Consider the following 13454-nt stretch of genomic DNA (forward strand, 5'->3'; position numbering starts at 1 on the left):
GAGTGGGGGGGGCATGAGCGCCCTGCAGGGGCATATGTGTGCCATGCAGAGGGGGCCTATGCCCTGTGGGGGGAAGCTGTGGAGCCTGCAGGGGGGGCAGTCCATGTGCTGTGCAGGGGGACTGTTGAGGGGCAGGGGACTCACCCCTCTTGAGCAGCCCCCACCCCACACACAATCCCTCCACAATCCACCCACAACATCCACATCCCCAAGCCATCCCCACAGCAGGGGCATATGTGTGCCATGCAGAGGGGGCCTATGCCCTGTGGGGGGAAGCTGTGGAGCCTGCAGGGGGGGCAGTCCATGTGCTGTGCAGGGGGACTGTTGAGGGGCAGGGGACTCACCCCTCTTGAGCAGCCCCCACCCCACACACAATCCCTCCACAATCCACCCACAACATCCACATCCCCAAGCCATCCCCACAAACCCCTCATCCACATACCCAGGCATAAAGCCTGGATCTCTGCACAGCCCCATACCACCCCAAACCTCACCCCCACAAGCCCGACACCCACCGACAAACTCCCCGAGCCTCCCTCTTGAAATTGCTTTACACTTGTAAATTTATCAACAAAACATTGCCCAACATTGCCCAAATACATCAATAAAATATTGCCCTCCCTATATATAGTGCCATTTTATTTTAATACAGGAAGAACACTATTTTGTATATTTAAATAAGATAATTTGGGTTTCTTACCAGAGAATCTGCAATTCATAAACAGGGAATACCAGGTTCTCTGCTGGTGAGACAAGTGGCAAGACCCATGCAGAAGAGGCTGTCCAGGGCCAGCACTGGGGACCCAGCAGGAGGGCAGATGAGGTGGCTAACCTCTTGGCCATTTGGGGACAAGAGGACATGCTTTGACAGTTCAAAGTGGGTCACCACAAGGAGCATACCTTCTGGGTGATAGCTGCACCCCATCTGGTCTGGCAGGGGTGCAGCCATGGGGCCACAGGTCCAAGGGTGTGGATGCTATTGCAAGTGGCAGCAGGTCACAGCCAGGCAGAAGCCCCCACTGCCAGACTGCTGCAGTGGGTAGAGGAAGCAGGGGCCACTTCAAGTTAGGGCTGCGTCAGCAGTCCTGCTGGCACAAGGGGTATTGTCCCCAGGTACCAACTGGCTGGGCCCCAGAAGCTCCTGAGGGCAAGTAGCCCTGACCTGTTCACCAGGGCAGGCTTTTAAACTGCTGGGGCCAGCACAGGTGCTGGCCCCAGCCTCTAGCTCCCCTTGGTTGCAGATCCGGGAGGAGCCAGACAAGGTTATTTTGCCCCAAGTGGCACAACTTACCCCATACCAAAGTGAATATCTAGGCACATGTGCTGAGGATAAAAATACCCAGCTCAAATTTATGCTGCTCCTATTTGAGCTGCTACGCCTGCACACCTGCATGTGTGGACGTACCCTAAGGGTTAGTTTGTAGGTTCCTTCACTTTGAGAATTAAAATCCTTCCTGACTTTCTTCATAGATGTCCACAGGAAATATGATCACTAACAAGTTATGTTTGAGGAGCAACTCTCACTCTACATATCAGCTGTTTGTTTGTATATGTATACACACACCCACACACACATAAACACACAAAATGAGACAAATATTATGGTCTGTATATATATATAGACTATAGCTATACATATATAGGTGGAAAGTAATCTCCAGTTGCTTTTCAATAATGCTTTACTAATCTTTGTGTCTGCATTAGTTTATTAATACATATGCATTGTGTGTGTGTGTATCTGTATTATATTCATATACTAAATATACTGATTAGTATATTTTAAATAATTTGTATTACTAGTTATCATCACTGATTAACATTACTATTAATATTAATTTACTATTTGACTTTGCTTATATAGTCTCTTCATTTACACTGACATTTTTGGAGGTCTGTAAATTCCATATGCCTTGTTCATACAGTACCTAATATATTGTCGGTATAATCAGGAACAAACAATGCAAACAGATAAACTAAAGATCAGAAAGCTAGTCACAAGGATACAGTACATCATTAGTGGGTAAAAATGAGACTTGCTGCATTGAAGTCAATGAAGGAGTGCCAATTTACATCATCTAAGGATGTATCATAAGAATTCTATGTTAAGTCACTAAGGAAGTTAAACATCAGGTTCAGTTTCAGCCATGTCTTAAGATCTGACTGTGTTCAAAAGCTCTCACCAGCTGCTTGGCCTTGATTAGTTTAGAGAGGTAGTTAGTCATGGCAGTCTGAAGTTAGGCAGAAGACAATGCAGGGGGGGGCACCTTAGACCAACTCACTCAGAAAGGCACAAGATTTCATAGGCAACAGCCTATTTTATAGCATTTGACAAAGTAGGTTGTCGCCTACAAAAGTTTATTCCTTTCTGAATGAGCTCATCTCTAAGATGCCCTGCTTTCTGCCTGATTAGTTTAGAATGTCATATTTTATTTTCTTTTGAACCTACAAATTTCAATTCCTTTCAAAACACTCTCTTTTCCTCCCCCCCTAGAAATCTTTTTCCAGTTTTAATTTTTAAAATGTTGCTGTCTCACCTCCTTCTTTGGAACAGAGATTGACCAGACTGTGAACTGTGTCCATCAATTCCAGCTGTTGTTTCTGCAGGACACTGTTGTTATTTGTTGCCTTGTTTAGTTGCTTCTCTAGTTCCTGGATTATGTAGCTTTGGCGTAAAACCAAGCCTTGCAGATTCTCTTTTTCCTCCTTCAAAGTATTCAACTCATCCTTATGTCTTTCTTCCATTTCTAATATCTTATGCTCAAGTAAACTAAAAAAAAAAAATTGCTATCATTAGTTAATTTTAATATATTTATGAATATAGAAGATGCTGCCTATATCTTGTTATTTCATCTTTTGACCATTGTTAGACTTCAGCATAAAAACACAACCCCCCACTCCTCAGATCTACACATTTAACGAAAATGATTAGCCAGTGGACTGTAATGTTCTATCCACTACCCAAACATAACTGATATGTTATTGTGGCTTTCCAAATTACTCATGCAAAAATACATGCTATTGTATTTCAAATTTACATGCCCAACTGAAGAAAACGCACGCACAAATTGTCAGTTATTTAGCTAAGTAATAAGTGGTTCATGCAGTTTTTTTGTGTTTTGTGCAAAGAAGTAAACAACCAAATCAGGCATGCAACTGCACTTACAATTTTGCAAAAAAAAGTCAGAGGAAGGAGAGGAAGAAAGAAATGAATAGGGAAGTGAATGTAATAAGAGATGAATGCAGTAAGGCTGAGGCAGGATTGTGTAAATTCTTGAAAGTGAGTGCAAGATAAACCTTCAGGATAATGAGGAATTGACAAATGAAACATAGGGCCAATAATAAAAACACCCACCTACCAATATAACCAATTTGGGAGAGAATTTTTGAAAGATTAACAGTGAAACAAAGAACTATAACCACACAACAGAAATCAGAAATATTTCTACCAGGTTTTCATATTGGGTCACCTCATGAGATATGGCACAGTAACAGTGTGTAATATTTGCAAACAGGGAGGTTCTTATATTGAACTTTAAGGCCCTGATCCGGAAAAAAAACCTTGTTTGTCTGTACAGTTAGCACCCAGCACTGGGTGTATACAGATCATCATCAGTGGTGGGAGCCTGATCTAAGTCAGTCAAGGTGGGAGGAGGGGTAGGCAGGATCAGGGGAGCTAGAGGGTTCCCATGGTGGGTTGGTAAGGTCAGAGGGTGAAGGGGGACTGGCACGATCAGAGAGCCTCTCTGCCCCTGCTATGCCCCACCAGACCTCGCCAAATTCCCAGTCCCCCTGATCCTGCCAAATTGCCCCTGGTGCCAGATTTACAGGTGTTTCCCAGTGCCAGGAGCCTGATCTAAGTAAGTTCAGTGGGGAGAGTGGTGGGCTAGATCACGGGCTCTAGCAGTTCTGTGCGGGGAAGGGAGACAGGATTGTGGGCAAGTAGGGTCTGGGGGGCTTTGGTGGGATCACAGACCCTATTTCCCCCCAACTAAAGGCTTCTTTAGCCCCTGAAGCCCCTCTCACAACCTCAGGTGGACAACACCCCCTGCAGACCAACCCCCTCTACCACCATCTCTTGGCACCAGCAAACATCTGCAAAACTGGCATCAGTGGTGGTTTGCAGGATCAGTGGGAGGGTTTGATGGGCTTGAGATGGTTAGCTGGTCCACAGGAGGGGTTGTCCATCTGGGGGTCAGGGGTCTAAAAATAGCCCAGTGGGTTGGGGGGTAGGAAAAGGGCAGCCCCAGGCTGGGGTGTGGCTAGGCCTTCCAACCCTGGGACTGTGCTTTGAACACTGTGCTTGGGACTGTGCACCTGGGACTGTGCTTTGGTATAAGTGTTTGGTTAGTTTGCTTGATCTAACTTTGTGCTCTTCTCAGGTGAACTAAGTAAGATCAGGCCAGTCATTTTTGCCTGATTTAACTCTCGGTGAACATCTGTACAGTTTGGCATTTTGGCACTTAGGTCAACCTAACTAGGGATTTAAGTGTAAGGTCCACATGGGGGTGAACTAAGTTAGGTCGGGCACCCATTTTTTATCCAATCTAACCTCCCAAACTTCTAATGTAAGCACTCATGGTCTATGTGTTCCTCTTCACATTTTTTCTCACTTGTTACTCCTATATTCTTTTGTAAATTTTTTATAGGTGACTTTATATGCTATATATTTATAAAGGCACAAGGAAATATAGCTTCTTGCATGAAGGAAACTTGACCACTCAGACTAACTTGACCAATCATTTTATACTAAATAGTTAAATCTAAGATTATATATAAAGCAATGCAATGAACATTTCACAAACTTTTATAATGAAGAAAATTATGCTGAAAGTATATTGAAAACACAGCATAACTGAAGTTTGTGAAGGCATCCTGACAAGGTAGAGAGATCTCATTTAACTCTGGGACAGTTATTCCAATGCATATAATGGAGGATGAATTTGATTTAATAAAAGCAATAATCAATGTAGTATTTCAGACAAATGTTTGTATAATTGTACTATGTGTCCCTTGATGTCATAATCATGCTTCTCAACTTGCAGGATCCCTGGGTGATTTTAAGTGGCATGGAAGGATGGGAAAAGAAAGATTCTCCAAGTGAGTGATGCCTGCTTCTATAGATGGGATCTTTTTTTCCAGAAGACAAATCAGAAGTTGTTTTTTTAGGTGAGATATTCTCAGAGTACTTCATAAAAAACTGTCCTTGTACAAAATAAAAATACATGAAGAAGTAATAGTAAGTGGCTGCACCTCTGGATCCTGGCCATTTGCTATGTCTCCCTAGACAGAAAAATCTTGACCCCAACTATAAACATCACTGACCCTATTTCAACAAATTTTATAGCTAGTTGTATAAAAAATGTATGCAAATGCTTTCCCCTTCAACTACAACTCTCCTTTTCTGGAGCATACAGTTTATAAAGGTCAAAGAAATTCTAGAAGACATTTAAAAGAGAAGGGTTGTAGACACAGAGGGACATCTCCATTGTACAAGAGGTTTTTCAGTGCCAACACTTTCAATACTGTTGTGGGAATTTAACCAAAAGGAAAAAAAGCTTCATTAATATTAGATAAAGAAATTAACTCATCCCATCTGCTGACCTTTGGATCAGTGATTCTATTGGTTATGCCAAAAGAGGTGTTTTTCATACCCATAAGCTAACCAATGGTTTCACTCTTGCCAACAGACCACTTTCTATTCAAGTCAATTTTATTTTATTTTCTCTCTCTCCTCATCTTTGTTTTTAATTCTGAATAATAGATCAGTGGCAAAGTGCCTGCATAATTTCAGGTCATTTAACTTAACTGAAAAATGTAATAATATCCATATGTAGCTGTTTCTATTAAAAATCATGGAGAATTAATATAAACTGTTACAAATGATAACAATATAAAGATTAAATTCAGTCCATAGGTTTATTGTTCATGGTAAAATAATATAAGCCTTTAAAAATCTAGGTAAAACCAAACGGAAATCTCTCTTTCTGAAACAATATTAATTTTGGACTTAAAAGGGCATTTAAGAAAATATATCATTCAAGATAATCCCATCTATCCCAATGAAATCAGAGGGCAGGGTGTTGAGTAGGTGGAGGAGTTACGGAAGGCAGAGAGCACTCTTCCTTTGGATCATCCTCACTTCCATTTTCATGAGAGGAAATGATGCCTAGTACTAAAGGGGTATTTAATTTGGTAGACAAAGCCATTGTGGACTGAAGATGAAGCTAGGACAATTCAAACTGGAAACAAACCCCTGATTTTTTAACTGTGAGCACAAAGAGCTATTTTAACAGTTTACCAGGGCATGCAGTTGGTTTTCTATCACTTCTAGCCTTTAAATAAAGAATAGATGTATTTGTAAAATAAATATATGCTGTAGCTCAGCTCCAACCTATTTGGGAATTACTTGGTGACAATCTATTACTTGCATGAGGCCAGGTTAAATTTTGTTAAAAATACCTTCTAGTTAAAGCTGGTTGAAATAATTCTGACAGAATATTTTTCCATGTTCTTTCAAGGAAACTGAAATGTTAGAGAGTAGTATATTGATTATGGCAATATTTTACATAGGATATGACTAAAACAGTTCATTTAATTTTTTTTAGTTCAACTTGTGCACTAAGATACTGTTTTAGAAAAAAGCAATGTGCACTCCTGTCTGACACAGGCTACACACGTCGCAGTGCATAACAGCTGTGTGGTGGCCATACGCCTACATGGCAGATGATGGTCCATGCTGAAGTACAAGGTGCACCAGCCACTGAAGAAACAATGGCCATTCACAAGGTAGTGGTAGAGCAGAAATCCAACCTAGGTGAGTGTTAGAAAAGACGACAAGGTCCCTAAATCTTTAAGTCAGTAATGCAGTGTATGTGGCTCTTATTCTGCAACAGTTTTCATCTCTATATGTTTTCATCATTTTGTGGAAAATAGGGAAGAGCTGACAACCACAATATAGGCAGCTACTTTGTTTCCTACCTTAAAACTACAGTAAATGGATTTGATGCCATGGTGATGACTATTAACTGTGGCCAGTGTTACTACAAGTATGACAGTCAAACAAGGAGAAAATAGCTGTTAGGCCTTTTCTCTTTGGAATCTATGCAGACATATTCAGATGTTTTACTTCTTTAGCAATAAGGTCTTTATATCTGCGTGCAGAGTGTCAGACTCATGGTACAAAGATGGGGAGACACAATGCTTGTTAGACTAAAAATACTGCTCTAATACATTGAACAACTGATACATATTTTCTTGAATATATATGTAATGACCTCGCATAAATGCATTTCTGCAGTGGTATTTTCCTAGATACAAAGATCTCGTGGTTATACAGGATAAGAAGATATTTTTGGGATGGGTGAATTCCCTGTGAGAAATTCAAAAACTGTGTATGCCCACTCAGTCTTATTAAGAACCAGTGAGAAACCTTCTCTCAAACCCCAGAATGAGCAAAAGTCAAACTTTGACTTAGACTTTGAAGTAACTAGTTTCAAAGGGCAGAAGTACTTAAATACTTAAATAGCCTGAGAAAGGTTGCTCTCATGGCCTTTGACCCCCAAAAGCCAGGATTTCATACATCGTGTTTATAGCTAATTTAAATCAAGGAAGTTCTAGAAATCTCACAAAAAAAAAGAAATCCTGTTTGAGCGTTTCCCAGCTTGGTGTTGAGACCAAAGAACTCTAGATAAATTCAGATCATTTTAAAGGGTTATTATAACTACTCAGATCTTTGAAGATTCATTCACCATTAAGAGGGTAACATCACCAACACTTTTTAGCTTACCATATTATTCATCAATGCATTTTGAAGGCATTTAAAATACATTGCTTAAAATGAAACCTATAACATTAATTATTGCTACTTTGATTTTATATGGATTATTATTTAATAAGCAAAAAACCTTGGACTTTGTGATGTGCAAGACAAAAAAGGAGATGTGGTCCCTCAACAAACCAAATGATCTCTATTTATCCACTATAATTATGTAATGTGACATTTTTATAATGTTTTCAAGAGCTATAGTTATGATGTAAAGGCCCCCCCCCATCTTTCTTGTGAGTACACATGGTTTTCCAAACATTAAAAAAACCTGTCTATTGAGAATAATAGAGTAGGGTGGGGGTTGGGGGGTGACAGGACAGATGGGCTACAGTATTTAAAATAAAAATAAATTGCTGTTAAGCATAAGCTGACCAGTGTAAATACTATCATTATGGAGACTTCATCTTGGAGCTGAAACAGACCTTTGGGAGATCAAAATAATAAAGAAACAAATGTTATTTTTTTGTAGCCTAAATATTGTGTGTGTCCATTTTGGGAGCAATAAAAGCAACATTTATTTGCCTCAAGTGTTAAACTTATTTCAAAATGTTGTCCATTTTACTGATCTTTGTGAGGCCAGAAATCCATTTTCTACCATACAAATGATGTGTTACATTTGTCAGCATGTGAGCCAGTAGGGTATCTCAGCATGACTGCACTACATCTAAAGTTTTCATAAAAAGCCCTTCCGATAAGTCTAGAGAGGTTAGAAGGACAATACAGAAGCCAAAATACAGATTTCTAGTTAAGTCTACTGTCATTTTAAAAGGTGATGAAGTGGAACATGTAGACAGCGCTCTTGAAGCTCTCCAGGGAGGAAGGAAAGCTTGATTTAGACAACCTATGTTGCAAGGTATATGGTTTATTCACTAATCCAATCCAGACCCGACAGTTTAAAAAACACTTTTACTTACTTTTTGAGAGCCTTAGGTTAGATATGTTTGGGAGCAGGATATAGACCAGATCTTAGAGATGGGATTTTCTTGCATTAAAAGTAATCTTTAGAAATGTCTGGACTTTTAAAGCACAGACAAGATGATTTACTTTACCTTTGACTTATTCGACAGGTAAAGAGTAGTCTAATATTTTAGTAAGAAGATTTTGGCCAAATATAAAGACTATCAGAAAAGGGATTTAAATCTTTTTATTTTAGTATGGTTCAAGTACTGCTGTACCTCTGATGTCCAGAAAGCATGTCATATATTTTATTGGACCAGAGGTATAGCTGGAAGACCTGTTGAACAACAGCTCCTTATTTCCAGTTGGTAAAATAAAAGATGTCACAAAAAGCCTTGCCTCGCCTATATTTTAAGCCATACACAACCCATACACAACAATAGCTGTGACGGGTTCCTTAAGAAAACTGCCCAATGGCAAATTAGGTATGCTACGGTATTTATGGTGAACTTAGAGCAGTGGTACCCTCATTTACACCCAGTTGGTTCAAGTCAGATGTGTCCTAAGACAGAAGCAGTATAGCTATGCCTACACATCACTGTGGCTGGGTAATTAGCATAGGTCAGGCTAATGGGCCTGCTGCTCAGCAGTGGTAATTAGCCTACTCAAAGGTGTCACATGCATACAGCTATACTGCTTCTGTTTTAGAGGGTCCTTTCTGGAAAAGCATGGCATTCTTCAGGTTAGTGCTTTGAGGCACATTTACTGTATAGATGTGGTCTGTGAGATTGGTTTCTGTATAATCATTCACTACAACAGTGAAACCTCTTCTTAGCATGAGGTACTAGATGTTCCCACTCAACTAGATGGGCCACTTGTTTGATCTGGTGTGATAATCTCTGTGCTTCCATATGTCTTAAACTCCAGTCAAATGCTGGGGCATGAGTCTCCATTTCACTTTACACCAGTGTAAGTACACTGAAGTCAGTGAAATTGCAGTCAGAAAAGTTTAATGTAATTAAGTGAAAAAATATTCCCTATCTTTTCAGTGAAATCAAAACACGCACCTAAAACTCCAACCAGAGTTGCTATTTTCTTACTTCTTGCCCACAAACGTAGAGGTTCAAGAAAAGTATCTTTGAGAAAAGATAATAATCTTCCTTGTATATGTCATGACAGTTCTGGTACTGAATGTGCCAGTAGTCTGTCTGTCTTTTTAAGCAAACTTAATTTGTCTTACTTATTTCTGTGAAATATCCAGAGTGGCAGGTCTGCTATATGTATACACATTTGTCTGATTCACCTAAGAAAACAGTTTCTTATCACACTTACATGCTGATTGAAATGGCAACCAATTAATTAACCAAGGGCACCAGTGACCTCCTCAAAATTGGGGAAGTGAAAGCTTTTCAAGGAAGGACATTAAAAAAAAAAAAATTAAAGCATAATTTTAATTTGCCTGGTAGAAGAAAAAAAGTCACTAGAGGAGTCTATAATTTAGATGTAGCATTCTCAGGAAACTATAATACTAGGTTACCTTATTGCACTAGAGCATCCAAATTATACCGCAAAATTCTGAGACAGATCTATCCCACTTGATATCCCATGGAACACCTATCATGTATATCCCATGGAACACTGATAAAATGTGAGAAAGAATTAGGCCACTTGCTTTAGAGGTGCAGGGTTTAAGGCTAGAGCAGATATTTCTCTAATGATAAAGAATATGCTTTTGTACCCCCATTGAGATGCAACATTGATTTGCTGTAATATGGGGTAATGAACCAGCTGTATACTACATGAGTTATTAATAATTGTCATGGTTACTCTTTAGATTTCCTTCATATGGAAATTTCACTTTTAAAAAGTAAGAATAATTTTATGCATGGGACAAGGATGAAGACTCCCGTCCATACTCCACCACCAGTTGTAATTAGCAGTAGCACTACAGGCCTCAATTGTTGTGGATTACTTGTGGTAGCTGCTGCATGCTTACAGTAAGAAGCAGTCCCTGTTCAAAAGAGATTTTAATCTAAATAGGCAAGATATATAAAAGGAGACATTACATATTATTTACTTGATCAGAAAATGAAGCACAGAGACAAAGAACTTCAAAACTAGAAACACATAGAAACAACTAGAAAATGTAAGCGTATGAGTAATCCAGAGTGAGATTATTTATCATACAATGTTTGCAAATTCAGGGTCCTAATTTTTTCCTTGACTCTAATAAGACTAGTCATATAATTAAACTGAAACATGAATAGTAGTGAGTGTAGACAAAAGGCTCTAAATGAACTGTCCAGTGTTACACAGATGAGAGAGCTGAAAAATCACCCCAGATCTCCTGAGTCCTACTCCAATGCCTTGACTACACACTATCCCCTTTTTTTCAGCAACAGTGTAGGATGCCTCACTCTAGTTCATTACTGTACTGTGGGCATTAGGCCCCACTCCTCCTATTTTTTAGCTTATCTTATTCTTATATGTTTCTAAAAAGAGACAATACAGTATATATATTGATTTTCAACACATTCCTTATTTCCAGATGCAGACTCAGACCATTTTGTCACGCCACAGACTATTTCATCATGCATGTCAGTGTAGCCACCCAAAGGTCAAGGCAAGTCAAGTTTATTTACTACCACGCATGCCTTATACCCTGACACATTGTTAAGATACATAAATAAATACAAAATATTAAATACACAAGACATCGCTTAAACAATTCTATCCCTTGCACATTATAAAAAAATTCTTGATCCTAATCAGAAATGGGTGGATCAAAAAGGCAACTCTTTGTCCTGTCAGTTAAAAGAGGACTGAAAACATACATACATACACATACATATAAAATATATATTATATATATAAATTGATATATGTAATTTGTGAACTCATTTAATCAAATTTCAATTCAATCAAATTGCTTCTGATCAACCTTTGACAACGTTTGATTACCAACACCAATTAGATTATATACATTACCAAAATGTACAACAGATTGACAGTTAATCATCTGATCACCTTTGTAAATGCATCAACATTAAGCACTGTATTTCTTTATAATATTCTCTACAAAGGGCATTTATTTTCTCCACCATCTCTTTCCTTCTGTCTTCCATTGGCTTGTTGCCATATGATCCCTCTAATTTAATAGAGTCTTAAATATAAAGGCCAAAAAGGAGACCATTTTGTTCATCTAGACCAGAAGTGTTCAGCCCCCAGCCTGCAGGCCAGTTCTGGCCCCTGGTGCCATGTCATCTGGCCCATAGGTTGGAGGTTGAACCCCCCTCCCCAGATCTAGATGATCAAAACGTCTCTTTGAAATTTAAGAATCTATTAAATTAGATGAATAGCATAGGACAGGGCAGGAGGCAGTGTGGGGTCCCTGGAGCCAGATCCCAGTTGGATGATAGTGGCATGGAACCCCTGGAGCTGCATCCTGGTCCAGACAGAGGTGGACTAGCCTTGTGCCATTCATCTGTCCATGGAGCCAAAACAATGAGCACCACTGACCAAGACTGATGACTTACATCAGAACTATCCAGCTTCAGAATGGCTTGGAGCTGCACGCTCTCCAACCATACATTGTACAAGTCACATGCCCCCCTCGGCTGTACATCATGCTATGTGTCCCCTCTCCAACCACTGCACTGAACCAACACCCCTGTGCCATGTCACAGGGGTCCTCACCACCACCCCATGCCAGGCAACACAGGATCCTCAGGTCTCCCTCAGATCCTCTGCCATCAGCAACCTCAGTCCCACAAGCCACAGGGGTAGGGACAGGCAGGGGAAGCAGGATGATGGAGGGGGGAGCCTGTAAACTCCAGCAGCACCAGCAGAAAACCAATGGAAGCTGGGAGGCATCCAGAACCTGATTCTGGGTGTGGTAGATTAACCCCTTGGGGGATGCATGTGGTCCACAGACCACCAGTTGGACAGCCTTGATGTATATAATATGGGCCACGGGGCATTCCCAAATCACTTTATGCCTAGTTGTTGCAGTTAAACTATAGAATCTTGATTTGAAAAACAGTCAGATTTGATAGTGGTAGGGAATCCACTACATCTCTTAAGTTTATCCACTGGTTTATTACCTTTGCTGTTAGAAAAAATAGAAGAACCTTATTTGTAGTTTTCATTTATATGGTTTCAGCTTTTAGCCACTAGATCTTGTCATACAGTTATCTGTTAGATTAAAAATCCTACTGTTATCAAACTTCTGATCCCCATATAGTTACTTACAGACTCTGATTCAGTAATCACGTAGCCTTCTCTTTGGTAAGCTCAATAGTCTGTGTTTGTGTTTCTCATTTTTTGCAGACCTCAATCATTCTTAGTTCTTCTCTCAACACACTTCAGTTTAACAACATCCTTATTGAAGTGTGGACATCAAAACTGAACACAGTATTCCAGGAGCGGTCCTGCTAGAGCTGAATACAGAGATAAAATAGCCTCCCTACTTACAATTGGTTTAATAGATAGAGTTTACTCTTTTGGTCATGTGCTGCTCTGGAATCTCATATTCAGCTGAAAATTCACTGTGAACCTCAACCCGTTTCAGTCATGGATTCCAAGGAGAGACTTCGCTACCTTAGCTAGCATTTCTTTAAGTATAGCTCATGTTCTTTTCTGAATGAATGATCTTATACTTGGCCATAGTTTCATAGTTTCATAGTAGCTAGGGTCAGGAGGGACCTGAACAGATCATCTAGCCTGACCCCCT

General features: G+C 39.8%; 1 protein-coding gene across 8 annotated transcripts in view; it reads right to left on the bottom strand.

Moving 5' to 3' along the window:
* The window catches only part of ANGPT1 (angiopoietin 1), a 274023-nt gene that overhangs the window by 130356 nt on the left and 130213 nt on the right, over positions 1-13454 (bottom strand). For all 8 annotated transcript variants that reach the window (XR_003093647.1, XR_003093648.1, XM_025202019.1 and 5 more), the window contains one exon: positions 2535-2767. Coding sequence is in view for 6 of the 8 variants with exons in the window: in XM_025202019.1 (XP_025057804.1) it covers positions 2535-2767 (233 nt within the window). In the remaining 2 variants the exon portion in view is untranslated. The remainder of the gene's footprint in view (positions 1-2534; positions 2768-13454) is intronic.

Source organism: Alligator sinensis, unplaced genomic scaffold (assembly GCF_000455745.1).
Source record: "Alligator sinensis unplaced genomic scaffold, ASM45574v1 scaffold20_2, whole genome shotgun sequence".
NCBI classification, from domain to species: domain Eukaryota; kingdom Metazoa; phylum Chordata; order Crocodylia; family Alligatoridae; genus Alligator; species Alligator sinensis.